This window comes from Thamnophis elegans, chromosome 16, assembly GCF_009769535.1.
Source record: "Thamnophis elegans isolate rThaEle1 chromosome 16, rThaEle1.pri, whole genome shotgun sequence".
In the NCBI taxonomy this organism is placed as follows: Eukaryota; Metazoa; Chordata; class Lepidosauria; order Squamata; family Colubridae; genus Thamnophis; species Thamnophis elegans.
Genome location: NC_045556.1, coordinates 28,037,879 through 28,065,396, shown reverse-complemented (window position 1 = coordinate 28,065,396; position 27,518 = coordinate 28,037,879). Strand labels below are relative to the sequence as shown.

The 27,518-nt window shown below is 45.3% G+C and overlaps 1 protein-coding gene across 3 annotated transcripts; it reads right to left on the bottom strand.

Moving 5' to 3' along the window:
- Positions 1 to 852: 852 nt before the first annotated feature.
- On the bottom strand, positions 853 to 25,949 carry LOC116519090 (zinc finger protein 850-like). 3 transcript variants are annotated; one of them, XM_032232768.1, is made up of 5 exons: positions 25,269 to 25,949; positions 23,465 to 24,872; positions 3,701 to 3,789; positions 2,215 to 3,427; positions 853 to 2,139 (listed from the first exon to the last, which is right to left on the bottom strand). In XM_032232768.1, exons 1-5 carry the CDS (start codon positions 25,576 to 25,578, stop codon positions 1,503 to 1,505), a joined length of 3,657 nt encoding a protein of 1,218 aa, XP_032088659.1. In that variant the 5' UTR covers positions 25,579 to 25,949; the 3' UTR covers positions 853 to 1,502. The 3 variants fall into 3 exon arrangements, with proteins under 3 accessions (XP_032088659.1, XP_032088661.1, XP_032088660.1); XM_032232770.1 differs by lacking the exons at positions 23,465 to 24,872; positions 25,269 to 25,949 and adding an exon at positions 4,487 to 4,570 and having other exon boundaries at positions 853 to 4,087; XM_032232769.1 differs by lacking the exons at positions 23,465 to 24,872; positions 25,269 to 25,949 and adding an exon at positions 4,321 to 4,409 and having other exon boundaries at positions 853 to 4,087.
- Positions 25,950 to 27,518: the final 1,569 nt, after the last annotated feature.

The following is a 27,518-nucleotide window of genomic DNA, read 5'->3' as shown; positions in this document are numbered from 1 at the left end:
GAAATAAGGAAAAGGGGAGGAGGAAGAATGAAGAGCGAAGGAAAAAGAAGGGAGGGAAGAAGATTATAATGAGAGGGAGGATCTGAGGGAAGTACTGCCTTGGTCACTTAGCCACCCCAGGTGCTCCCAACAGAAGTGGCCTGAACCCCACCCACCCCCTGCTGCCCCCACAAACCCGATCCTGATGTGGTCCTGAATGAAATCAAGTTTGACATCAGGGAACAATATGAATATTTTGCTGATCATTTTAGCTGATGAAAAGGAAGCACAGAAATGCTTTCACGATTCTGACAACTGGAAACACCTAGTCTTTGCACCTAGTGGGAGATCCAACAGGTCCCTAATGAGTCTTGTTCATTGAAAACATTCTTATAACAGCCCATCTTTCAGTCAAATCTCTGCAGCTCACAAAAAGCAGTTTTAAAAACTATACAACACATAAAAACATAAAACATTGAAAATAAAAACCAACAAACAAAAGACTGGCATCAATCCATGCCAACTTCTCATTGTCTGATCTCCCAGCGCCACGAGAAAAGCCAGGTGTTCAAGGCTAAAAGGATGGAGGCCCTTTGAGAACATGGCTGGTATCTCACAAAGCTTTGTTCGCCTCAGAGAGTCCTTGTAGCGGTTTCTGCTGAAAGACAAGGGGACCATTGAGGGAATCCAACTGACAGGAGTTTCGGATATCTGGAATTGGTCTTCCATGTTTCTGACATTTGAAAAACCCACATAGAATAGAGTGTATCAAACAATGACAGAGAGAAGCTCTTTCACACCCACAACAATAAAGGCCAAATTAGCCTTAGATTCAACCAGGGAACACTTGCTTCAATTAGGATCTGAGTGGAATGATTATTTAAAGGCAATTTATTAGAGGATTGTAGCAAAGAGATTTCCAACAATGAAGAGAGGGAATCCGGGAGACAAAATTTGGCTTCATTTTATACTCCATACAGTAGAAAAAGTAAAAAATGAGAGTTGATTACATGGAAGAAATCATCCTGCTAAGTTGCATTTACATCAAAGACATGGACAGTAACATCCCATAATATTAAGCATAACAACTGAAATGAGCATTGCATTAAAAGAACATTCACATGGGAAATGTCATCCTGAGCCACCTAAGTCTCTTCTGAAAAAGTACAACTTCAGGAGGTTGAAACAGCATGTACAATTGAAAAAGTTCTTTGTTATTCAGTCTGAGACTGTCCCTTATTTGCCAGTTATTATTTACTCTTCTTAATATCTTCTTTATTCACCTCCCCCCCCCAATTGGCATTATTATAATTATTATCATGAATATCCTTATTCTGTTGCTTTGTAGGTACGAGAGCTTGTGCACTCGAGACAAATTTCTAGCCTGTCTATTCACACATGGCCAAATTGAATATGCGATTGAATTCAATTCCTAAAATACACACAGTGACTGAAGATCTTCTCACACACAGGCATGTTTATCATTTTTCTCCCACGTGATTTCTTTAGTGTCAATGGAGCTTTTAACGCTCAGTATAGCTCTTTCCACCCTCCAAGCATTTATGTGTTTTTTCTCCTGAGTGGATCCTTTGATGTATATAAAAGTTGCCCCTCTGACTGAAGCTCTTTCCACACTCGAGACATTTGTAGGATTTTTCTCCTGTGTGGATTCTTTGATGGATAACTAGACTTCCCCTTTGACTGAAGCTCTTTCCACACTCCAGGCATTTGTGAGGTTTTTCTCCTGTGTGGATCATTTGATGTTTATTAAGGTTGCTCCTGTCACTGAAGCTCTTTCCACACTCCAGGCATTTATGAGGTTTCTCTCCTGTGTGGCTCCTTTGATGTGTATAAAGGCTGCTCCGCTCCCTGAAGCTCTTTCCACACTCCACACATTTATGAGGTTTTTCTCCCGAGTGGATCCTTTGATGTTTATAAAGGCTGCTCCTCTGACTGAAGTTCTTTCCACACTCCAGGCATTTATGAGGTTTCTCTCCTGTATGGATCCTTTGATGTCTATAAAGGTTGCCCCTATGACTGAAGCTCTTTCCACACTCCAAGCATTTATGGGGTTTCTCTCCGGAGTGGATACTCATATGAATTTTAAGAACATTATTTCTTTTGAAGCTCTTTCCACATTTGAGGCATTCAAATTTCTTTCCTCCCTCCAGGATCCTTTGGGGATTCCCATGTCTTCTAAAGGACCCTCTGCCCTTCAGGCATTTCTTCCCTTTCTCTCCCCAGTGGATCCTTTGATGTGTACAAAGGTTGCTCCTGTCCCTGAAGCTCTTTCCACACTCCAAGCATTTATGAGGTTTCTCTCCTGTGTGGCTCCTTTGGTGTTTATAAAGGTTGCCCCTTTGACTGAACCTCTTTCCACACTCCAGGCATTTATGAGATTTCTCTCCTGTGTGGCTCCTTTGATGTGTATAAAGGTTACCCCACTGACTGAAGCTCTTTCCACACTCCAGGCATTTATGAGGTTTTTCTCCTGTGTGTATCCTTAGGTGTGTATAAAGGTTGCTCTTCCGACTGAAGCTCTTTCCACACTCCAGGCATTTATGAGGTTTCTCTCCTGTGTGGCTCCTTTGATGTGTATAAAGATTGCTCCTCTGACTGAAGCTCTTTCCACACTCCAGGCATGTATGAGGTTTTTCTCCTGTGTGGATCCTTTGATGTTTATAAAGGCTGCTCTGCTCCCTGAAGCCTTTTCCACACTCCAGGCATTTATGAGGTTTCTCTCCTGTGTGGCTCCTTTGATGTGTATAAAGGCTGCTCCGCTCCCTGAAGCTCTTTCCACACTCCAGGCATTTATGTGGTTTTTCTCCTGTGTGGATCCTTTGGTGTTTATAAAGGCTGCTCCGCTCACTGAAGCTCTTTCCACACTCCAGGCATTTATGAGGTTTCTCTCCTGTGTGGATCCGTTGATGTACATAAAGGCTGCTTCTCTGACTGAAGCCCTTTCCACACTCCAGGCATTTATGAGGTTTTTCTCCTGTGTGGATCCTTTGATGTGTATAAAGGCTGCTCCGCTCCCTGAAGCTCTTTCCACACTCCAGGCATTTATGAGGTTTCTCTCCTGTGTGGCTCCTTTGATGTGTATAAAGGTTGCCCCTCTGATTGAAGCTCTTTCCACACTCCAGGCATTTATGAGGTTTCTCTCCTGTGTGGATCCGTTGATGTACATAAAGGCTGCTCCTCTGACTGAAGCTCTTTCCACACTCCAGGCATTCATGAGGTTTTTCTCCTGTGTGGATCCTTTGATGTGTATAAAGTTGGCTCCTCCAACTGAAGCTCTTTCCACACTCCAGGCATTTATGAGGTTTCTCTCCTGTGTGGATCCTTTGATGTACATAAAGGCTGCTACTCTGACTGAAGCTCTTTCCACATTCCAGACATTTATGAGGTTTTTCTCCTGTGTGGATTCTTGCATGTTGCCTAAGTTCTGCTCTATAATTGAAGCTCTTTCCACACTCAAAGCATTTATGTGGGTTTCCAAATGAATGGATTTTTAGATGGTTTTCAAGATGGTCGTTTCTCTTGAAGGACCTTTCACATTCCGGGCACTGATATTTCTCTTCTTCCTCCTGGATGCTTTGGGGATTCCAGGGTCTTCCGAAGGACCCTCCGCCCTCCAGGACCGTCACAGAGTCTCGGCCCGTTTCCTGGCATTTATGAGGTTTCTCTCCTGTGTGGATCCTTTGATGTTTATAAAGGTTGCTCCTCCGATTGAAGCTCTTTCCACACTCCATGCATTTAAATGGTTTCTCTCCCGTGTGGATCTTTAGGTGTCTTTTAAGATTGTCGTTTCTCTTGAAGGATTTTTCACATTCCGGGCACTGATATTTCCTTCCTTCCTCCTGAATCCTATGGGGATTCCAGGGTCTTCCGAAGGACCCTCCGCCCTTCAGGACCGTCTCGGGGTCTCCGCCCGTTTCCTCCTCCCCGCATCGCCCTCCAGGCAGCGGCCCTTCCCGGGATCCCTCTGAGTTCATCCCTCCTGCAGCCCCAGAGCCTCCCGGCCTTTCTCCGCCGTCTGCCGGGGATCAGGGATCTCCTGCTCTCGGGCGGCGCTTCCTTCCTTCCCCCGCCGCGCTCCTCCGTCCTCCTGCAGGGGAGAGAGAGAGGCGGTCACGGCTGCGTCCCCTTCCCCGCAGGAGAGGCCCAGGCCGAAGCCTCCGCCTCCCACGGGCCTCCCTCCCCAAGTCCCCCTCAGCCGTCAGACCAAGCCAAGGGCGCCCGCCCTCTCCTCCCTCACAGGTCTCCCTTCTCCGGAGGAATCTCCCGGACTGCAACTCCCGGCGTCCCTTGCGCCCTATCTGCATCAGTCCGCATGCGCACCTTTAATCGAATTTTTCCCCCCCGTTGCTTCTCTGTATCCGAAAATGAGGGCCAGACCGGCCTCGGCCCCGTTTTTGGCCAAGCTCCGCCTCTTCCTCTCCTGGCACCGCCTTCTGTAGCTCTCTTGGTCCGATTGCGGAAGTCGGGAAGAAAGAGCTTTTCCTACCAGATCATGTCATTTGCATCGGGGAAACTTTTACGCTCATCCCTTCTGCAGCCCGGCCTTTCCCCGCCGTCTCCCCGGGACGCCGCGAAGGGACCTCGTGCTCTGGGGCGGCTCTTCCTTCTTTCCCCCTCCGGATTCTTCCGTCCTCCTGCAGAGGAAAGAGAGAGAGAGAGGCAAGTGACGGCTGCCTCCCCTTCCGGACTGCGACTCCCAGCATCCCCTGAGTCATCCGGCCTCCTCTTTCGCCGATTCATGAAGCTTCCTAGTTGCCCGTTTTTTTCCGGAAGTGGAGGCTTCACGCCCTATCTTCTCCAGAAGTTCCGCCTGTTGCTTTGCAGAGACCGGTCCCAAGCAGTCCTCCTGCCAATCGCCGCCCTCCCCAGAACGACCAATCGGCGTCCGCCTTCCTTCAACCAGTAAGATAGCGCCTCCGGTGTTGATGGTTGCTATGGTTCCCAGTGGAGGCGTGGGCGCAGGGTTCCCTTTGATCTTTGGGGTCGTCCCCCCCTCTTTCCCCCCTATTGAGGCCGGGGGAGCTCAGGGGCTCTTCTGGGGCGGAGACCTTATAGCCGCCTATAAAGGGGATCCAGTGGGGAAAAAGCAAGAGAGGCTGAGTTCAAGTGTGAGGCAGCCGCTCTTTCGGTCCAGCCCACCTCACAGGGTTGTTGTTGGGGGAAGAGAGGAGGGAGGGGTCACCGTGGCTGGAAGGGGGAGAGGCTCAGAGAGCCCCAAATAGTCTCCTTCCTTTTCTTGTAATTGTTCTTATTTGTAGAAATAATAAAGTCAGGATCCAAATAAATAAAAGTCTCCATATGTGACTCACTCAAGTCTTCTTTTAAATAGCAACTACATGGCCAAATGCCAAATCAGATGTCTTTGGAGGACCTAAGAATGAGAAGATCCTGCCAACGGTTCCTGCTAACGAATTTCCTCTCATTCCAACACATTATTGTGGGAAAAAGGAAGTAGATAATTGGGCAATTTCGATATTACCCAAGTTGCTTTCTTTCTGGCTCTCTTTAACTCTCGACATTTGGAACTTGGCTAATAGCATCATTAAGGTATGCGGGATTTTGTTCTGGCCAAAGTTGTTCAAGGGAGACAGGGTTTATTTATTCTGTCTTCGATTGCTGTATTACTTTGGGATCCAGGAAAAGGTGGCTGCACCTAAGCAGAAATAAAGGAGGGAGCTCACCTGGGATGATTTCTTAGTGGACCTTCAAACAACAATTCAATTAGTGATGAAGCCTAAAATGTGAAGCAACAGAATCTCACAGTCAATTTAACTTGCTGGGAATTAAATTGTTTTCTCAGTCTTCTTCTCTGCTCTAGCACTTTTCTCAGGGGGTTTTCTTGCTGGCGAAGGAGAGATGGTGGTGGTGGGGTTGTATAGGACGTCTGTGGGCTGATGTTCAAAGTTGTCCAGAAGAACCACTGTACACAGTACTAATCACTACAGATAGCAAAGGAAAAAAACCAATTCTTTATACTGTATATTTATATATGATGGTTGTTGCATTCCAGGCATTTCACTATCGGGACTCCAGGATGATGAGCCACCTTGGAAATAGTTTTTGGAGATTGTGTCCTGAAAGAGAAGCCAGGGTCCTCTCAGGGAAGTTTCAAAGTGGCTCTATGGGATATCCAAGGGCAGGAAATTTGGGGGACTTGCCCATTTCTTTAGGAGTGACTTCATTTATCCCAATGACTCTGGGTAGCCTACAAAAGAGAAAAATAAAACAGGGAAGAAGATGTACACCTGGGCAAAACACTGTATTAAAAACCAAAGCTCCCTATGGCTCAAGGAACAGTCTAACACCCTGCACCCACCCCCAGCCTAGGAGCCTGTATGGAAGGATAGAAGGTGCAAGAGAGCCGAGAGCCTTAGTTTCAAGGGAAAAAGTCACCCCAGGAGAGAACAAATTTCCAGGCGTATGGAAAGAACTGTGGACACAATAGAATGTTTGGACGTGCTAAATAGGTGGATGATTGCACATGTCCATGGAAGTGGAATGGTACTTAACCCAAGGGTGTGTGCGTGTGATGGAAACTTGCCAATGTGCTGGCATCTGTAGCAGATTTGTGTTGCTTTACCAGCCAGCTGAAACAATAATAACAGAACATGAGTTAGGTGCCAGACCAGGGGTGGAGGGTTATGTCGCAGGGCACACTGGCCCGGGCATCAGCTGCAACAGGAGTCCCCTCCAAAAAGGGTATAGGAGAAAAATATATTCACGTTTCCAGAGGCTCAAAAAAGGTTGAACAATCCAAATATGAAGGGGGCAGTATTGGAGGGGATTTCCCCCCTCTGCTGTAGTTTCTGGAAAGAAGGCAGAAAGGAGGGATGAGAAAGGAGAAGGTGGATCTGGGGAAGGAGGGGCTGATAAGGCTGCTAGAGGGAGGGTGGGGCTGGATGACTCAACCCTGCTTACTGTCTCTGGGATGTATTTTACAGTTATTGTTTGTGAAGGCTGGTTATATTGCCCCCAAGCTGTACAAGAAGTCCTAGATCTTTACAAGAAGCAGTAAGCAAGAAAACGGCAGTGTTGATTTTTATTTTACCCTGACATTATTTAAAAGGTTGCAAACTCAGAAGATATAAATGTGGGAATTCTCAAATTCAAAATAAAAGGTCTCATCTCATTGAAAAACTTCCCAGAAATACTCAACTGGTTTCTAATCACTTAGAAACTATGCCTGACCAGGTTCTGCAGGATTTTCTGGGAGATGACACATCCTCTCCACAACTGCTGTGTTACCTCTTGGGAAGAGAAGAGACTCTGCGGTATCCGAAGCAGCACATCGGATTCAATCACTTTTCTTCCGTTTGAAGCAGTATCAACCCTGTGAACTCCCAAGTCTCTTTTTTCCATTATGTATTGTAAATGGTGTGTGTGTGGCATATGTATGGATATGTGTGTGTGTGTATGTTTATACACACACACACACAGAGTTTTGAGAGCAGGCATCAGAATTTCATTTTTTAATGGGTACCAGTTTCTTTACAGGAAAAGGTAACAATAAAGATGATCTTATCAAACCTTTATTGTGATCAGGGACAGTCCATTGTGGTTTCGTCAATCAAAAAACATAAACTTCAAAGTCTAAAAATTAATCATTCACCTTGAGGCAAATAAATCTAAATAAATACTTAAGAAGTAATAATTATGTAGTTATAATTTTAAGACAAAAATCTAAAATGTATGCCAAAAAATAAGGTGGCATCCTTAATAGCAATAGCAATAGCAGTTAGACTTATATACCACTTCATAGGGCTTTCAGCCCTCTCTAAGCGGTTTACAGAGTCAGCATATTGCCCCCACAGTCTGGGTCCTCATTTCACCCACCTCGGAAGGTTGGAAGGCTGAGTCAACCCTGAGCCGATGAGATTTGAACAGCCGAACTACAGAACTGCAGTCAGCTGAAGTAGCCTGCAGTGCTGCATTTAACCACTGCGCCACCTCGGCTCTTAAATATCATATGGCATCCTAAATCGATCCCAGTCCCAGCATCTGCCAACCTAGCAGTTCGAAAGCACATAAAAATGCAAGTAGAAAAATAGGGACCACCTTCGGTGGGAAGGGAACAGCATTCTGTGCGCCTTCAGTGTTGAGTCATTCCGGCCACATGACCACGGAGACCTCTTTGGACAGCGTTGGCTCTTCGGCTTTGAAACAGAGATGAGCACTGCCCCCTGGAGTTGGGAATGACAAGCCCATGTTTGAGGGAAACCTTTACCTTTAAGATTTTTTTCCGAGCTGGCGGAAGGGAAAAATCAAACCCAGTGATGATAAAGCAGACGTAAAGTGAGATTTGGACATTAAGTGTGAAACCTACTGGGTCAGGCTGGACAGCCTCTTAGAGCCCCTTTACTTCTATATTAAAGCCACATAGGCAGAATTGCAGCTTGCAAAAGAACAGGAAGCCAGTGCCTAACCACAAGATGTCAAAAGTCCAAGGTTCAATTAAAGTTCGTTAATGACACGTATTTCATAAACAAAAGGAGAAGTAAGACCCCATCTCCTTATAAGACTTTCTCCTCAAGGTAACCACTAAGAAATGTGTTAAGTATTTCCGTGTTGCAATGCTTTTGAGAATGTATAAGAACGTGTGCTTCGATAATTAAGGTTGTTCAGAACTTGCAATGTTAGCCATGGGCTAGCTTTCTGAACCTGGCTGCCAAATAAACTTTTCCTGTATCCTGAGAAGTCTAAAGCCTGTAATTTTCTGCAACATATTCTGGCGACCGCAGCAGGACTTAGAGCGATATTTTGCTGAGGACGGAACGGACCGACTGGTGCCCCATCGAAGCCATCTCGCCCATCTTCAGGCGCCACAGAGACCTTTCTCTGGAAGATGGCTGATGACCTCTCTTGGGCATCCGGAGGACACCACCGATCCAAGAATCTGACCAGGGGCAGGACAAGTTAATAAAAATTACGCCGGCTGAGAAAGAAGACGCCTGCAGGCAAGTATCATAAGAATTGTAGACCCACTCAGTTAGGAGTGGAAGTGGGGGCCTGATCACCCCCCTGGGCCTGGGGTAGCGTCCCTTCCAAAGGGAACCGGCGTATCCTAATGAGGCTCTAGGTTTGTGTGGGAGGATAATCTGCTGCATTTCCTGTTGGTGGCCGTGAGCTCTGGGGCCACAGGTCAGCAAAAAGTGTGTTAGAAATAGAACATGGGAGGGTGGGGAGCGTTCCTCGAACGCCCCTCCAATACATGTTGAAAAAACCCTTCAGAAAAGTTTTAGTAAAGTCTCTGGCAGAGAAATTATCACCCCCATTGCACAAGCCTCAAGGAGGTTGTTTGTAGGGATCAGTAGTTAGAGACACATATGCTGTTGTTAATCAGGTTGCTGCAGCCTGTCTCAGTTGTGAGAAAAACAACCCAAAGACAGGATGGAAACTTCCTTTGGAAATCCTTCTACAGGGCTCCCAGGTGCTGTGTGGCAAATAGATTTCCCCACAATATTCCCAGAAATTGGGATTTAGAGATCTCTTGGTTTTGTGTGTACTAAAAGACGATGTGCCAAGATTTGGGGTGCCTTTCTGTAGGCCCTCAGATTCTGGCCACCATGAGATGAATCAAGAGCCCCACCCAGATGCAAATGATATGTTAATGAAAGTCTCCATATATTTTGATCTTTAAAAATATGCCAGCGTGGGCTGGGAGATCAAGAATTTGGACTTTTAAAAATTAGCCAGCGCTGCTGGGAAGTCCAAATTATGGAACACGCCAGGGCAGAGACAGGTATTAAGAATCTAGTGCATAAGGAGATAGAACATCGGGCATAACTTTGAACAAAAGTAAGAAATTTAGCAGGTAATAAAAAGGAAAAGCCTATTGAATGGGAAGATCTAGGTAGTTGGACTTGATTAATTTGATGTACTGTCTGTTGAAATTCTTAGGTGTGTCTAAGTCTTTGTGCACCCTCAAGGTTATTGAAACTAAGATGTCTCCAATCCAAAAGGACATGAGAAAAGTTTCATCCTTGTAGTTATTGTGTGTTTAAATGATTTTACCTGTTCATTTTGTTCCTGAAGCATGTGAACCCATACTTCACAGTTCAGGTGACACAAACTGTTTCCTAGGCTTTTGGAATTAAGTGGAAACTTCATGCTGTCTATTCCCCACAGAGTAGTGGTGTTGAAATATTTAATGATTTGATTTAATGACAAAACAACTAATAGGAGACAATTATGAGTTTTTTTTGGTTATAGCAGGGTATTGTAGAATATGGATACTGAATTTTGCCCCCCTAGTCAAACCACGGTATGAATCCACAAAAGAGACATAGATAAGAAATAAGAAACAAACGAAAAAAAGAGAGTCTCAATGTTTTAGCTTGCATGTTTGTCTTTGTTGATGTGTTTAAGTGTTCAAAAAGAGAAAGAGAGAGTGTGTCTCTGAGATCAGTGCCCTCCACCTGTGTAGCCTTAACATGAAGTGCTTGACACTGAAGGGGTAGGAGACCCAGGGAGACAAAAAGTGGAATCAGATATTGATTAGAATGAACAAACGGTCCCATTAGGTGGGGCCAGGGGAAAGGAAACCAAAAAGGTTACTGAAGGGACAGATCAAGTGGACCACAAACCTGGTCCAAGGGAGCAGTTAAGACAAAAACTCAGATTGCACCTAAGGGAAATTTTATTGCCAGAAGCTGAGGGGGAGCTACATAAGGTGTGGATATGCTCCATTCTCAGTGGCTGATTTATATAATTGGAAAAATCAAATTCCTGCTTATAGAGAAAATCCAGATGAGATGCATGTCCTTTTTGCATCCATTTTTCTGAACTCACCCGTCTGCTTGAGCTGACATACAAATTCTGATGGAAATTTTATTAACCCCAGAGAAAAGAAGGCTGGTGAAGATAACCATGAATTAGCCTTTGCAGAAGGATCATAAGGAGAAAAAAAATCCAGACTGGACATGGTTACTGAAGGAACCAGATTGGGAACCTAGTCCATTCAGCTGAAAAACTATTGGACCTTAGTTTTGGTAGGATTCAACAAAAGTAAAGATTTTATTGAAGGTCTATTAAATTCAACAGAAACAGGATGAAAATCCAGGGGAAATCCTAGAATGCATTTTATCAAACCTTTAGGCAAAATATCACATTAGATCCTGAGCTTGAAGAAAGTAAGAGAATGATCAATATGATCTTCATTGGTCACTCTGCAGATGACATTAGGGTAAACAAATAAACAAAATACAGAAGACAAAAAGGGGGGCCAGGAAAGGCATCTCTGAACTTGTGAAATAAGCGTACAAAATGTATGTTAATTGGGCTCAAATTTCAGAGAAGAAAGACAGAAAGAGTGGGAGGCTAGGGGACTTGCTGTAAGAATTGTCGAGGAGAGGCCAAATAGATAGAATCCATGCCCATTCAGAGAAAGAGCCTTCCAGTTAGCAAGAAAAGAAAGCCACGAAGGTCTGTGTGGCTTGAATAAATGGAAATTGCATGAAAGGTCGAAAGAAAGAAAGAAAGAAAGAAAGAAAGAAAGAAAGAAAGAAAGAAAGAAAGAAAGAAAGAAGGAAGAAAGAAAAAGACAGGATGCAATGTAAAGCTCAATTGCTGACAGTTGCGTTGTCAAATAATTCCAAAGCAGAGGTCAATGTATTTGGTGAAAAGAAAAGAAAAAAGGCCATTGACTACAAAAATGTCCCAAGACATGCCTGAATGCCCAGTTCCTCTTCTGAGATGTGATCCTATGCAAAATGGGAGTTACACTGTCCTTTGAGGAAGAAAAAAATGGCCCTAAAATGAGACACCCCCCCCAGATGAGATATGGCGAGTAATGGTAGTTTAAGCATTTAATCCACTAGGCTATGCATCTCATCATGTACCAATAATTATACAAGTAAAGCTTCTAGCCATGCCTGTCTGCCTACCACCTCAAATACATAGAGACAGCCAAAAACTATTTGCTTTTGGGGAAAACCTAGTAACAGGTCACAAGCGGCAGTTTGCTTGCCAAGGATTTGAAAAAAAAATTCACCTACCTTTTTGGCAAAGGTGGAATGTGCTACTCCAATATGTAGACAATATCTTAGTGATAGGACAGACAAAGGAAACTTGTTGGAAAAAACCCAATCAATTGCTCCATTTGTTAATGAACAAGGGACATGGTGCCCCAAGGCAAAAAAGCTCACCTGGGAAAGCCCCAAGTAAATACTTAAGGTACACCGTAAGTCGAGGTTAGAAGGCAATAGGAAATAAGTGAAAAGAAGCTGTGTGCCAAATTGCAGGATGTGGATTTCAAATTTCGCTCTTCTAGCCAAACCTCCTTACACATCTACGAAGGGGGGGTGAAAAAGAACCTTTTGTTTGGGGTTTAAAGCAGAAACGAGTGTAAAAAGCCCTGAAGTCAGAATTATCTCAGGCTCTGATAAGAAAAGGGAAGTTGGCAACAACTTGTGGCTTATCTATATAACACTGAACTGTGTTGCAAAAGGCTGGCCACATTGCCTAAAGATTCTAGCCACCACGGCTCTTGTGATAGAAGAAGCTAATAAATTAACTTTTGGACAGGCTACTTTTATCTACATAAGTCACGCAATTCAAATAATTTTAGAAATGAAAGGACATTTATGGTTAACAAACCCAAGTAGCAAAATTATGGGCTTTAATCTGTGCTTTAAAAGAGGACAAAGAATTAATGAAGGGTGAACTTCTGAACTGACTCCATATGCCTTCCTTACTTTACATATCAATACTGCTGATTATGGGGAAAGAGGTCTTTTAACGGCCTCAGGAAAGAAATTAAGCAAATGTGTGAATCGCACTGTTAAGGAAAAGATAAAATGTGTTGAAACCCACCTTAAATGGGTAGACGCCTTACCCTTAGTTCTCTGGTCTGTAAGATTTACCCCATGTAAAGGACTCTAAATAGCTCATTAATCTAAACTGGATGGTCGGATCCAGCAGAAAAGGGAAAAGCAGCTGACAGAAAAACAAGGCTGTCAGCAACCCGAGGTGATCAGAGCCACCCTGACATGATAACTTATGCAGCATTGAAAAATGTGAAGGAGACTGAGCTCCAGATATTCCAAAGCAGAAGAACTCCATCTTACATTGACCGCTTACACGCACTGTGTGCCCATGCAAGTGAAAGGTGTAGCATGTGTGCTCAAGTAAACCCAAGGCAAGGACCTAGACTCCCTCCTGGAAGTCAACCCAAAGGATATTATCCCATGGATTCATTGATTTCACAGACATGCCCAAGTGTGGGCTATATAAGGCAATGCTAGTCATAAATGGGTGAATGCATTGCCAATGGCACTTTAGTCTGTGTGATGCTCTACGCAAAAGGAAATTGGGTTATCTCCTTTTGAAGTGATGTTTGGGAGACCCCCCAGTTATAAGTGCTAACTTGAAAAATCATATAGGGCACCTAGGTCATGAAAATTTTGATCGTGTGACCATGAGAATGCTGCAACGGTCGCTAAGTGTGAAAATGGTCGCTAAGTGTGAAAAAGGTCATCAGTCACTTTTTTCAATGCCATTGTAACTTTGGTCACTAAGCCCATTATACTACCTTTCTTGCCACAGTTCTTAAGTGAATAACTGCAGCTGATAAGTTAGTAACATAAGTGAATCTGGTTTCCCCATTTGACTTTGTCAAAAGGTGATTATATAACCCAAGGACACTGAAATCATCATAAATATGAATCTGTTGCCAAACATCAAAATTTTGATTGCGTGACCATGAAGATGCTGCAACGGTCACTAAGTGTGAAAATGGTTGCTAAGTGTGAAAAATGGATGGGATGTTGGCATGAAAGGGATCCGGGCACAATCTCACCTGTTCCAAGTAAAGTTGCCTTTTGCAATTGGCTACTGGTAATCCTCGATTTACGACCAGGATTGATCCCCAATTTCTGTTGCTAAGGGAGACGTTTGTTAAATGAATTTGGCCTCATTTTGCGACCTTTTATTGCCACATTAAGTGAATCATGGTGGTTGTTAAGTCAGGAACATGGCTGTTTAGTGACCAAAGTTACAATGGCATTGAAAAAAGTGACTGATGACCATTTTTCACACTTAGCGACCGTTGCAGCATCCTCATGGTTACGTGATCAAAATTTTGATGTTTGGCAACAGTTACAATTTATATTTGTAAATTGTAGTTATGTTGAAATAAAAAAATATTACAATACTATTTTTGTGTTGTATGAAAATTTTTGTTGCTCCGTATAAAATTTTTAATCAAGCCCCCCCACCCCCCACCCACCCCGGTCTAAGGTGTCCCTCTTTACCAATCTGAAAATCTGGTCACCTTAGTAATACACACACCTGTATGTATCATTAAATATTGTCCATTAACATTTCATTGTTGTTATTGTAGTTAACTAAAGGTTATTACCTCTCCTCTCCAGGCCCACACAATATTATGACTTTATAACCGTCTTTAAACAATGATTTATTAACAAGATTTATAGGACTTTTCCCTCAATCCCACATTAGTTAATTACGGGCTAAGAAAAAAAAACATTAAACATCTAAGACTAAGGTGACCAGATTTTCAGATTGGTAAAGAGGGACACCTTACACCGGGGGCGGGGGGAGGGGGCTTGATTAAAAATTTTATACGGAGCAACAAAAATTTTCATACAATGCAAAAATAGTATTGTAATATTTTTTTATTTCAACATAACTACAATTTACAAATATAAATTGTAACTGTTGCCAAACATCACAATTTTGATCACGTGACCATGAGAATGCTGCAACGGTCACTAAGTGTGAAAATGATCGCTAAGTGTGAAAAATGGTCAATGCCATTGTAACTTTGGTCACTAAACAGCCATGTTCCTGACTTAACAATCACCATGATTCACTTAACATGGCAATAAAAGGTCGCAAAATGAGGCCAAATTCATTTAACAAATGTCTCCCTTAGCAACAGAAATTGGGGGATCAATCCTGGTCGTAAGTCGAGGATTACCGGTAGCAAATTGCAAAAGGCAACTTTACTTGGAACAGGTGAGATTGTGTCTGGATCCCTTTCATGCCAACATCCCATCCTGTCCATGGGGGGAACTCCACAGGTGGACAAAAAAACCCAATCCCCTCTCAACCTCCACCTGACTCTGCCATCCACCATAACCACACATGACATTTAGATGGCTCTCAAAGGCAAAACTCGGGAGGCTGAATTCTACAGGGGGAGGAGTAAGGGGGAGATTTGAGGGGCAGCCCAAAGCACCGTCTGTCTAAATTTGCATCAGGCAGGCAGTAACATTTTCATAGAACATGATCAGAGGAGCAGGATCATAGGTCTTTCTTCCTTCTAGCCTTCCTCCCTTTCCATTCTTTCTCCTTCAATCCTTCCTCTTGCCTATCTACCTTCTGTCTTTCTGCTCTTTAGATCTCTCTTCCCCCTTCCTTCCTCCTTCCATCCTTTCACCAAAAATCAGGATGTTTTATTAGCATCAGCATCATTCTGCTGAAAATTCCAGATTCTGTGGTAATTCTCCCTTCAGTCCCGATGCGAGCAACCCACTTGGTGTCCCTGGCGCACGATAGGAAATAATAGCTGCTGAGATCCCACCTGCCTGCCGCAACATCGCTTTCGGGAGAAAAAGGAGGTGGGGGATAGTTTTCCCCCCCCTGCCGCAGCAAACTTGTGGCAGCCACCCGAGCTCCCTCCTCACGCCTTCTCGCCTTCCCTCAGGTGGAAGTTGCTCGCAATCACCCTCTCGCAAGGCTCTCGACTCCTCCGGGGACTCTTTGCCGCGGTGGCTCGACAAGCTCAGGCTTTCTCCTGCTGCTGTTGCTGCTGCTGTCTGGCTCCAGCAGAACGCGGCACGGGAGGCTTGGGGACCGAGTGCGGCTGGCGCAAAACATGTGAAAGATGCCAGCCGTGCCGTGTACGTTCCCGCCTCCACCCCTGCACCCGCGCCCGTTCTTTTTGGAGGCCTGGCATCTTGGGCAAGACCGGGGACCTTGCAAAGGTCTTGCGACGTCCCCAAACATGTCAAAGACGCCAGCCATGCTGCGTACGTTCCCGCCCCCAGCCCCACGCCCGCTCTTTAAAAAAATTGGGACTTTTTAAGAATGCCGCGGGATGCGGGACAAATTGTGCAAAATCGTGACTGTCCCGCCAAAAGCGGGACGTCTGGTCACCTTACCTTACTTGTAACTTGAATCTGCTAAGTTTCTGACAACCTTTTGTGTTGCTGGCATATTGTTTGTCATAATCTTTGTTTTGTCCTTGTTTATTTTCAAGCCTGATACTTTTCCATATTCCTCTATTCTTTCTAGCAGTTTGGGTGCTGTTTCTAATGGATCTTCAAGAATAAAAACTAGATCATCTGCAAATGCTTGTAGCTTATATTCTTCTTTTTAAATTTTCATTCCTCTTATTTCTTCTTCTCCTCTGATCTTTCTGTTTAAGACCTCTAATGTTAACACAAAGAGTAATGGTGATAATGGGCAACCTTGTCTCGTACCTCTCTTTATTTCAATAGGACCTGTTAATTCTTCATTTACCATTATCTTTGCTGCTTGTTTCTGATATATCATTCGTATGGTTTGAGTAAATTTCTTACCAAAGTTCATCTGCTCCAGTTGTAAAAATATAAATTGCCAATTCACATTGTCAAAGGCCTTCTGCGCATCGAGAAACATCAAAGCCATTTGTTTTTCAGGGTGGGCCTCATAATATTCCAGAGTATTCAAAATCATTCTCATATTATCTTTAATTTGTCTCATAGGTAAAAAGCCATTTTGATCTGAGTGGATGAAGCCATTTAAATATTTTTAAGTCTCTCTGCTAGTGTAGATGCAAATAGCTTATAGTCTGAATTTAATAAAGAAATTGGTCTATAATTCTTAATTTGTGTTAGATCGGTCTCTTCCTTGGGTAGCAATGTAATATATGCTTCTGACCATTACTTCTGTATTTTACTCTCAAACATCACTTCATTCATAACTTGTAGGAGTGGGAGAATCAAAATTTCTTCAAATGTTCTATAAAATTCCACAAGTAGTCCATCCGGTCCTGGGGCTTTCCCGTTGTTTTGTTTTTTAAGTGCATCTCTTAGCTCCATTGTTATTTTACTTTCTAGCATTGTTCTAATTTCATCTGATATCTGGGGAAGATTGGCATCCTGTAAGTACTTTTTGACTCCTCCCTCCTCCACCTTCTCTTGTTCGTAGAGCTTAGCATAGTAGTCTTGTATAATATTTTTTTCTCAGTATTTCCATACTGAATTTGTCCGTGTTCATCTCTTAATTGGATTTTTTTTCTCTCTCTCTCTTTTTTCAGTTTATATGCCAACCACCTCCCTGGTTTATTTGCATTTTCAAAATAGTTCTGTTTAGCACCTCTAATTTTTTGTGCCAGTTCTTCCTTTTCCAGTAGGTCCATTTTATGTTTAATTATGTCCATTTTTATCTTGACATCTTTTTTTTTGGTGGCGATCTCTGTAATTCTCTTTCAAGTATTTTATAATCATTGTCTAAAGCTTTATGCATTTGTCTTTTCTTTAGGTTTCTCTTCTTTAAAACTTCCAGTGTTGGAGCACCCACAACTTCTGGAGGCAAGTTGTTCCACGGATGAATTGTTCTCACTGTCAGGAAATTTCTCCTAGATCTAAGCTGCTTCTCTCCTTGATTAGTTTCTTGTTGAGGTGGAGATGACATGAGGAGGGGGAAGGACACCCCTGGCATAGGCCATTTTCAACAAAGCAGGATATAAATGCAGTAATGAAATAAACAACATAACCGGAGCAGTCTGGCCCAGTTCAAGAGAAGTTGTGGCTAACTTCTTTATCTAGCATTGGGCAAATCTTAGCTTTTGGGGGAACGTAAGAGGTGTAATGCCAGTCCAGAAGCCCCAGGGACCAAGCACAGGATGGGTGAGCCTGTCCTTCACTTGGGGAGCCAAGCAGGAGGGTTCAATCCTTTTCCCACTGCAGGGAAAGATCTTGAGAGTATATGGCTTCCCCTGCTAAAGTCAGCTTTAGCACTTCAAACACTTTGCTGTCCTCTAAAATTAGATTACAATCCCTCCTGCTTTCTCATGCTGAGCAAGATGCTCAGTGCCGTATGTGGGGTTCTTCCTGATTCACGCTGAAGTCCTCTGACAGCCCTGCAAAGCTGGCTGGCAAGGAAGCCCTGCCTAGTGGAGCAACTCAACAGAAGAACCTGGTTTGGTGACCCTCCTCTTAAGTCATGAACTTAATTTTTTCCCCTTTGTTTTCTGCCAGGGTGGGTTTGAGTTAAATGAACCCCTATTAAATCAATCACTATTTAAATCACTAGTAAAAAGGCTTGATTTAAATCAAACTGAGTTAAATCATAATATTTAAAGAGCAACTGTCATCTCTGTCCCGCAGCTGCTCCTCCCCTGACCCTCTTGACTCACCAACCGTCCCATTCACTTTAATGGGAGGGCTGGTGATGCAGCAGGGACACAGCAAGGTGAGGGACATGGTGGGCAACAGGTGAGTAGATCCCCACTAACACTAAGCACTAAGCTGCTTAGAAGGTTTCACTTCCATTTTTACTGCTTGCCCTTTTCCCCTCCCACCTGGAACTTTGTGGTACAAATGTATATCCTTTCAAACAATCTTGCAGTTTTTAGTCTACATAGATTTACAAAACAAGGGGATAAAGGAATATTCCTGCACTTTTATGATTTGTCTCATGGTTACTGGGAAATTGTGGTGAACGCATCAATGCAGTGCCTGTTGTCTCAGCTTGCATGGAGCTTTGATCCATGGAATGAGTTTGCCAAGAAATTAAATATTGCAGATTCTTTTTTTAATCCTTGGTTTTTATCCATCCTCGTTTTCTGCAGTCCTCCCGCCTGGATGACCAGTGCTGTGCCCCGCCCCATTCCGCCCCCCATGGCCCCACGGTGCCCGATGAGGATTTCTTCAGCCTCATCCAGCGGGTCCAAGCCAAGCGCATGGATGAGCAGAGGGTGGACCTGGCCTCAGGCGAAGAAGACCAAGTGGAGGACTGAGCATCAGATTGCCAGCAAAGGCCCAGCTTCTGTTAAGGCAGAGCAAGCGCCCAGCGAAAGGACTTCTGGATGCAGCTGAAGATCCGGGCTGTGGCACTCAGTGCATTTCTGGGTGGGGTGCACTTTCTCCCCCTGGGGAACATGGCACTGGCCAGAATGGCAAGCAGAATGGGTGGGCACTTTCTCCTGACCAAGGTGCCTGTGGGCCAGCTGGGCAGGATCGCCAAGTGTGTGGCCCCATCTCTGCTTGATGTTTGGCTGTGAAAACCAGGCTCAAGAACTGAGGAAGGGGACAGTCTGCACCAAGGAAATCTGGATGAGGGCCACGCCTCAAGAGGCTGCTGGAGAGGTTGACACCCCCCCCCCCAAAAAAAAACCAGGTTGATTTATGTCTCTGCCTCTTTCAGCAGCCGACTCGGGAATATGAATTGATGACAAATCAGTGACTCTGTGTGTGTGCGTGTGCGTATGCAAACCTTACTTTCAAAATATGTTTTGGATGCCCTTTTATCTCAGGTGCAATCGGATGCTAGTTGGAAAGGTGTTAGGGAGGAGACAGAGGGAAGCAAACATCCAGAGCCAAGATGCACGGTTTCTGTTAGCCAGGGGAAATTGGGCAGGACCCATAATTGGGCGGATCGCCTTTGACTTACGACTGCAGTTGAGTTCAGAATTGTGTCGGGTGGCTGTTTTGCTCAGCGACTGCAATCCCGGCTCTTCCAGTTGCAGTGATTGGGCAGGTTATTAAGCAGAGTTGGGGAAGCGGGATTACAGGATGGTGGCGGGGAATCAGGCTGTGCAGTTTGCAGAAATCTTCCCACAGGCCACGCCTGTGTCGGCTGCAGGGCCCACTGGGGCACAGAAATATCCATGGGCCTTCTGCCTGCCTGGCCAGCCCCGGCCCGATTACAGGATCCGGCACCACTTGTAAATTGCTCCATGCCGTTCAATAGTGACAAAGTTATTCTAAGTCAGGGGTCGGCAACCTTAAACACACAAAGAGCCGCTTGGGCCCGTTTTCCACAGAAATCACCAGGAGCCACAAAACCTGGGTGGGCGTGGCCAACTCTACGTTGCTCATTCCCACCCAGTCACATGACCCATCGTAGCCACGCCTACCCATGTTTTATGCTCCCGTTTTTTTCTTTTCGGTGCTAGTCACCTTCAGTATTCTGCATCTCTCTGGAGATCGGGTAGATGGGTGGAGGGATGGAGTTGCCGCAGTTCTTAAAACCAGGTGGGATGTGATCACTTCGCTCAAAGCCTGTGAACCCAAAACTCCTGCTTGTTAAGTGATGGCTCCTCAGGTGGACTGAATCCCTGGTTCGATGTGCCAGGGGTGTCTTAGGAAGGCTGGGGAAATCTTGGGATTCCCGAGGCAGGATGGCAGATGCTACAGTGCATCACAAAGTTTGTATCCAGCCCACTCGGGTAGGGAGGTCTGGTGTGCTAGCACACTTTTGCCATCCCTTCCCAAGCAAGGTCAGGCGTGCCCGGCCTGTGTGCGGCAAGGCCTTCTTACAAAGGCTGCCTTGTGCCGCTCTCCCAAGTGGTCTCCATTCCCATGATCCTTCAGAGGTCCTTGAAGTTTTGCATGCTCATGGGCCAGAGATGGGGGTCAGGAAGGACCACCCCATCACTTCTAGCCCTGGGAATCCAACTGCAGCAGCTCAGAAATCCTGGCAACTGCAGTGAAAGGCTGGCTCTTCTTCCCTTTCTCCATCCCGTCCATTGACTATCCAGCTAATTAACAGAAGGGCCGAGGTGAGGGATTGTTCTCGTTGCTGGGTGAGTATCTCCCAAACAAATTATCTTCTCAGCAAAAGCGTCTTTGATGGCATCCTATAAAACCTCCAGTGGTAGAGAACGTGCCCTGACTCCAAAAGGGTTCAGGGGGTCCCAAATCCCCCTTCTGGACACAGCCACATCCAGAAAGCCTTTCTCCTCAGAGTCCATGGGCAGTGAGGGAGGCATGGCGGCTGCTGGGGCAAACAGCCCCACCCTTTGCTTTGTGCCACAGTTAAGGGTCTCCGTGCCAGGATGCCAAAGTCCCAGAAGTTTACAAAGTTACACATTAGCACCCAAAGAGTGAAGAATAAACAGAGTGAACAGTCTTAGTACATGAGAGCAAAGATGATATTGGTGCCGTTACACAGCAGGAAGAAACCAGGAAGATTTAAAATGTTCAAAACAGGCCTAATAAAAGAGGAGGAGAAGTTGCACTAAACCTTGGTAGAAATGCAAAAGAAAAGAAAACCATCTTGAATGCATTTGGGCTAATATGAAAGGAAAACTGAATGAGATTGTCATAGGTGTATACTCCGGACTACCAAATCGGAGAAAATAGATCGGGGGTATCAAACTCAATGGTGCTTGGTTATGGCGCATGGGGGGTGCCCTGGAAAAAGCAAAGGACCGGCCCGCTATGTGCAGTGATGTGTGCAGCCCTACTGGGCCCTGTTTTCAGCGGTGACGGCCTCCTGCAGTCCTCTGCCAGCAAACATTTGCCCCCCGCAGCTCCATTTTCACTTGCAGTGTGTTAGGAAAACAAATTAAATGAAAAAGAAACTTTTGCACTTGAGCATGCAAGAAGGGACAGGAAAGGGAAACAGGAAAGAGAAAGAAGGAAGTGAGAAGAAGGGAGGAGAAATAAGGAAAAGGGAAGAAGGAAGAATGAAGAGGGAAGGAAAAAGGAGGGAGGGAGGAAGATTATAGAGAGATGGAGGGTCTGAGAGAAGTCCTGCCTTGGTCACTTAGCCACCCCAGGCGCTCCCAACAGAATTGACCATGAGATGGCGACGCCTACCCTGAAAACACCCCCCCCCCCACTGCCCCCTTGCCCTCATAAGTCAAACCCGACCCTGATGTGGTCCTGAATGAAATCAAGTTTGACATCAGGGAACAATATGAATATTTTGCTGATCATTTAGCTGATGAACAGGAAGCACAGAAATACTTTCACGATTCTGACAACTGGAAACACCTAGTCTCTGCACCTAGTGGCAGATCCAACAGGTCCCTAATGAGTCTTGTTCATTGAAAACATTCTTATAACTGCCCATCTTTCAGTCAACTCTCTGCAGCTCACAAAAAGCAGTTTTAAAAACTATACAACACATAAAAACATAAAACATTGAAAATAAAAACCAACAAACAAAAGACTGGCATCAATCCACATCAACTTCTCATTGTCTGATCTCCCAGCACCTGGAGGAAAGCCAGGGGTTTAAGGCAAAAAGGATGGAGACTGGTATCTCACAAAGCTTTGTTGGCCTTAGAGAGTCCCTTATAGTGGTTTCTGCTGGAAGACAAGTGGACCATTCAGGAAATTTAACCAATAGGAGTTTCGGATATCTGGAAATGATCTTCCATGTTTCTGACATTTGGAAAACCCACATAGAATAGAGTGTATCAATCAATGACAAAGAGAAGCTCTTTCACACCCACAACAAAAAAGGCCAAATTAGCAGTGGATTCAACCAGGGAACACTTGCTTCAATTAGAATCTGAGTGGGATGATTATTTAAAGGCAATTTATTAGAGGATTGTAGCAAAGAGATTTCCATCAATAAAGAGAGGAAATCCAGGAGACAAAATTTGGCTTCAATTTACTCCATACAGTAGAAAAAGTAGAAAATGAGAGTTGATTGCATGGAAGAAATCATCCTGCTAAATTGCATTTACATCAAAGACATGGACAGTAACATCCCATAATATTAAGCGTAACAACTGAAATGAGCATTGCATTAAAAGAACATTCACGTGGGAAATGGCATCCTGAGTCACATAAGTCTCTTCTGAAAAAGTACAACTTCAGGAGGTTGAAACAGCATGTATAATTGAAAAAGTCCTTTGTTATTCAGTCTGAGACAGTCCCTTATTTGGCAGTTATTATTTACTCTTCTTAATATCTTCCTTACTCACCCCCCCAATTGGGATTATTACAATTATTATCATGAATATCCTTATTCTGTTGCTTTGTAGGTACACTGAGAGCTTGTGCACTCGAAACAAATTCCTACCCTCTCTATTCACACTTGACCAAATTGAATATGCGATTGAATTCAATTCCTTAAATTCACACCGGGACTGAAGATCTTCTCACACTCAGGCATGTTTATCATTTTTCTCCCACGTGAATTCTTGTGTATCGAAGGAGCTTTCTATGCTCAGTATAGCTCTTTCCACCCTCCAGGCATTTATGTGTTTTTTCTACCTCCTGGATCCTTTTGGGAAACCACGGGTCTTCCCAAGGACCCTCCGTCCTCCAGGCATATATTTGGTTTCTCTCTCCAGTGGATCCTTTGATGTCTATAAAGGCTGCTCCTCTGACTGAAGTTCTTTCCACATTCCAGGCATTCATGAGGTTTTTCTCCTGTGTGGATCCTTTGATGTTTATAAAGGTTGCCCCTACGACTGAAGCTCTTTCCACACTCCAAGCATTTATGGGATTTCGCTCCTGAGTGGATCCTTTGATGTTTATAAAGTTTGCTCCACTCACTGAAGCTCTTTCCACACTCCAGGCATTTATGAGGTTTTTCTCCTGTGTGGCTCCTTTGATGTGTATAAAGGTGGTCCTTCCTACTGAAGTTCTTTCCACACTCCAGGCATTTATGAGGTTTTTCTCCTGTGTGGATCCTTTGATGTATATAAAGGTGGTCCCTCCGACTGAAGCTCTTTCCACACTCCAGGCATTTATGAGGTTTTTCTCCTGTGTGGATCCTTTGATGTGTATAAAAGCTGTTCCTCCAACTGAAGCTCTTTCCACACTCCAGACATTTATGAGGTTTTTCTCCTGTGTGGCTCCTTTGATGTGTATATAGGTTCCTCCTGTCACTGAAGCTCTTTCCACACTCCAGGCATTTATGAGGTTTTTCTCCTGTGTGGATCCTTTGGTGTGTATAAAGGTTGCCCCTATGACTGAAGCTCTTTCCACACTCCAGGCATTTATGAGGTTTTTCTCCTGTGTGGATCCTTTGATGTACATAAAGGCTGTTGCTTTGACTGAAGCTCTTTTGACACACCAGGCATTTATGAGGCTTCTCTCCTGTGTGGCTCCTTTGATGTGCATAAAGTCTGCTCCTCTGACTGAAGCTCTGTCCAGAGTCCAGGCACTTATGAGCTTTTTCTCCTGTGTGGCTCCTTTGATGTGTATAAAGTCTGCTCCTCTGACTGAAGCTCTGTCCACACTCCCGGCATTTATGAGGTTTCTCTCCTGTGTGGATCCTTTGATGTACATAAAGGCTGCTGCTATGACTGAAGCTCTTTCCACACTCCAGGCATTTATGAGGTTTCTCTCCTGTGTGGATCCTTTGATGTGTATAAAGGTGGCTCCTCTGACTGAAACTCTGTCCACACTCCAGGCACTTATGAGGTTTCTCTCCTGTGTGGATCCTTTGATGTACATAAAGGCTGCTGGTATGACTGAAGCTCTTTCCACACTCCAGGCATTTATGAGGTTTTTCTCCCGTGTGGATTATTGCATGTTGCCTAAGTTCTGCTCTATAATTGAAGCTCTTTCCACACTCAAAGCATTTGTGTGGGTTTCCAAATGAGTGGATTTTTAGATGGTTTTCAAGATGGTCGTTTCTCTTGAAGGATTTTTCACATTCCGGGCATTTGTATTTCTTTTCTTCCTCCTGGATCCTTTGGGGATTCCAGGGTCTTCCGAAGGACCCTCCGCCCTTCAGGACCGTCTCGGAGTCTCCGCTCATTTCCTTCTCCCCGCATCGCCCTCCAGGCAGCGGCCTTTCCCGGGATCTCCCTGAGCTCATCCCTCCTGCAGCCCCGGAGCTTCCCGGCCTTTCTCCGCCGTCTCCCTGAGAAACTGCCGGGGAAACCGCACAGGGATCTCCTGCTCTCGGGCGGCGCTTTCTTCCTTCCCCCGCCGGGCTCCTCCGTCCTCCTGCAGGGGAGAGAGAGAGGTGGTCACGGCTGCGTCCCCTTCCCCGCAGGAGAGGCCCAGGCCGAAGCCTCCGCATCCCACGGGCCTCCCTACCAAAGTCCCCCTCAGCCGTCAGACCAAGCCTCGGGCGCCCGCCCTCTCCTCCCTCACAGGTCCTTCTCCGGAGGAATCTCCCGGACTGCAACTCCCGGCGTCCCTTGCGCCCTACCTGCATCAGTCCGCATGCGCACCTTTAATCGAATTCCCCCCCCCCCGTTGCTTCTCTGTATCGGAAAATGAGGGCCAGACTGTCCTCCGCCCCGTTTTTGGCCAAGCTCCGCCTCTTCCTCTCTTCCACCGCCCCCTGCACCTCTCTTGGTCCGATTGCGGAAGTCGGGAAGGAAGCGCTTTTCCTACCAGATCGTGTCATTTGCATCGGGGAACCTTTTACGCTCATCCCTTCTGCAGCCCCGGAGCCTCCCGGCCTTTCCCCGCCGTCTCTCTGGGACGCCACGAAGGGACTTCGTCCTCGGGGGGGGGGGGGGCTCTTCCTTCCTTCCTCCTCCGGATTCTTCCGTTCTCCTGCAGGGGAGAGAGAGACATAGAAAGAGGCGGGTGACGGCTGCGTCCCCTTTCCCGCAGCCTCCCCGTCCGAAAAAGACCCTCCTGCGACCCGGACTGCGACTTCCAGCATCCCCTGCGCCATCCGGCCTCCTCTTTCGCCCATTCATGAAGCTCCCTAGTTGCCCGTTTTGTTTCCGAAAGTGGAGGCTTCACGCCCTGTTTCTCCAGAGGTTCCGCCTGTTCCTTTGCAGAGACCGGTCCCAAGCAGTCCTCCTGCCAATCGCCGCCCTCCCCAGAGGACCAATCGGCGTGCGCCTTCCTCCAACCAGCCAAATAGCGCCTCCGGTGTTGATGGTTGCTATGGTTCCCAGTGGAGCCGTGGGCGCAGGGTTCCCTTTGATCTTTGGGGTCCTTCCCCCCCCTTTCCCCCCTATTGAGGCCGGGGGAGCTCAGGGGCTCTTCTGGGGCGGAGACCTTATAGCCGCCTATATAGGGGAGCCAGTGGGTCCAGTGGGGAGAAAGCAAAACAGACTGAGGTCAAGTGTGGGGCAGCCGCTCTTTCGGTCCAGCCCACCTCACAGGGTTGTTGTTGGGGGAAGAGAGGAGGGAGGGGTCACCGTGGCTGGAAGGGGGAGGGGCTCCGAGAGCCCCAAATAGTCTCCTTCCTTTTCTTGTAATTGTTCTTATTTGTAGAAATAATAAAGTCAGGATCCAAATAAATAAAGTCTCCATATGTGACTCACTCAAGTCTTCTTTGAAATAGCAACTACAGGGCCAAATGCCAAAGCAGATGTCTTTGGAGGACCTAAGAATGAGAAGATCCTGCCAACGGTTCCTGCTAATGAATTTCCTCTCATTCCAACACATTATTGTGGGAAAAAGGAAGTAGAAAATTGGGCAATTTCGATATTACCCAAGTTGTACTACCTGTACAACAGGAGGGATGAGAAAGGAGAAGGTGGATCTGGGGAGGGAGGGGCTGATAAGGCTGCTAGAAGGAGGGAGGGGCTGGATGACTCAACCCTGCTTACTGTCTCTGGGGTGTATTTTGTAGTTATTGTTTGTGAAGGTTGGTTATATTGCCCCCAAGCTGTACAGGTAGTCCTAGATCTTTACAAGAAGCGGTAAGCAAGAAAACGGCAGTGTTGATTTTCATTTTACCAAGACATTATATAAAAGATTGCAAACTCAGAAGATAAATGTATAACATTTGATTCCCTCCTTTATCTAAAATACGTTTAGCTTTCAGGTAATCAGACCATTTATAAACCTTATAGAAGCTTGTAAATTAGCTAATTCATCTTCAATAGTTTTAGGGTGCACAAATGTATAACATTTGATTTATTGCATTTGTTCCCAAATGCTGAAGATGAGTGAAAGGAAACCAATCCACGGATAGCAGAATCAACAGCATTTTATTGAGCATCAGACATGATTTATATAGTTTCTTAGTTTCTCAGTTCTCACTTACTTTACCTGTTATTTCATTATTGGTTAACAAATCTCCAAGGTACAGTAATTGGTTAGCAATTATATCACTGGTGCTCATGAGAATATGCATGTTTTCTCACACAATGAAAGAATCAAATGTTATACATTCAAAGCAGCAAATGTTACAGGTTATACATTGTTTCATCCTGTGTCCTTGTACATGCTTGGGAACACTGCAAGCAAAGAATTGCTGAAGTTTGCAATTATGTGTAATTTAAGGTGACTAGACGTCCCGCTTTTGAACAATTTGTCCCGCGTCCTGCGGCATTTTTAAAAAGTCCCGATTTTTTGGTCAGCCGCAAACATGGCAAGAAAACAACGCACAGCAGTTTGCAACTGCCGCACAGTGATTTCTACTGTCACAGGCTCCGGAAGCTGGGGAGATCCTTTGCATGTGGCTAGAACTGGGGATTAGTGGCATGGGGTCAGGTCTGCGGAGCGGAGGGCTGAGCTGGGCGAAGCGAGGTTTCTTTTTTGAGGGGGAAGTCCCTGCTCGGCTGTGGCTCCGTTCCCCGAAGTCTGAAGGACTTCCCCAAAGCCCCCAGTGCTCAGTACCGGGCCAAGCGGCTCAGCTATTGGAAGTTTTTTTTTTTTTTTTGCCCGCTTCTCTTG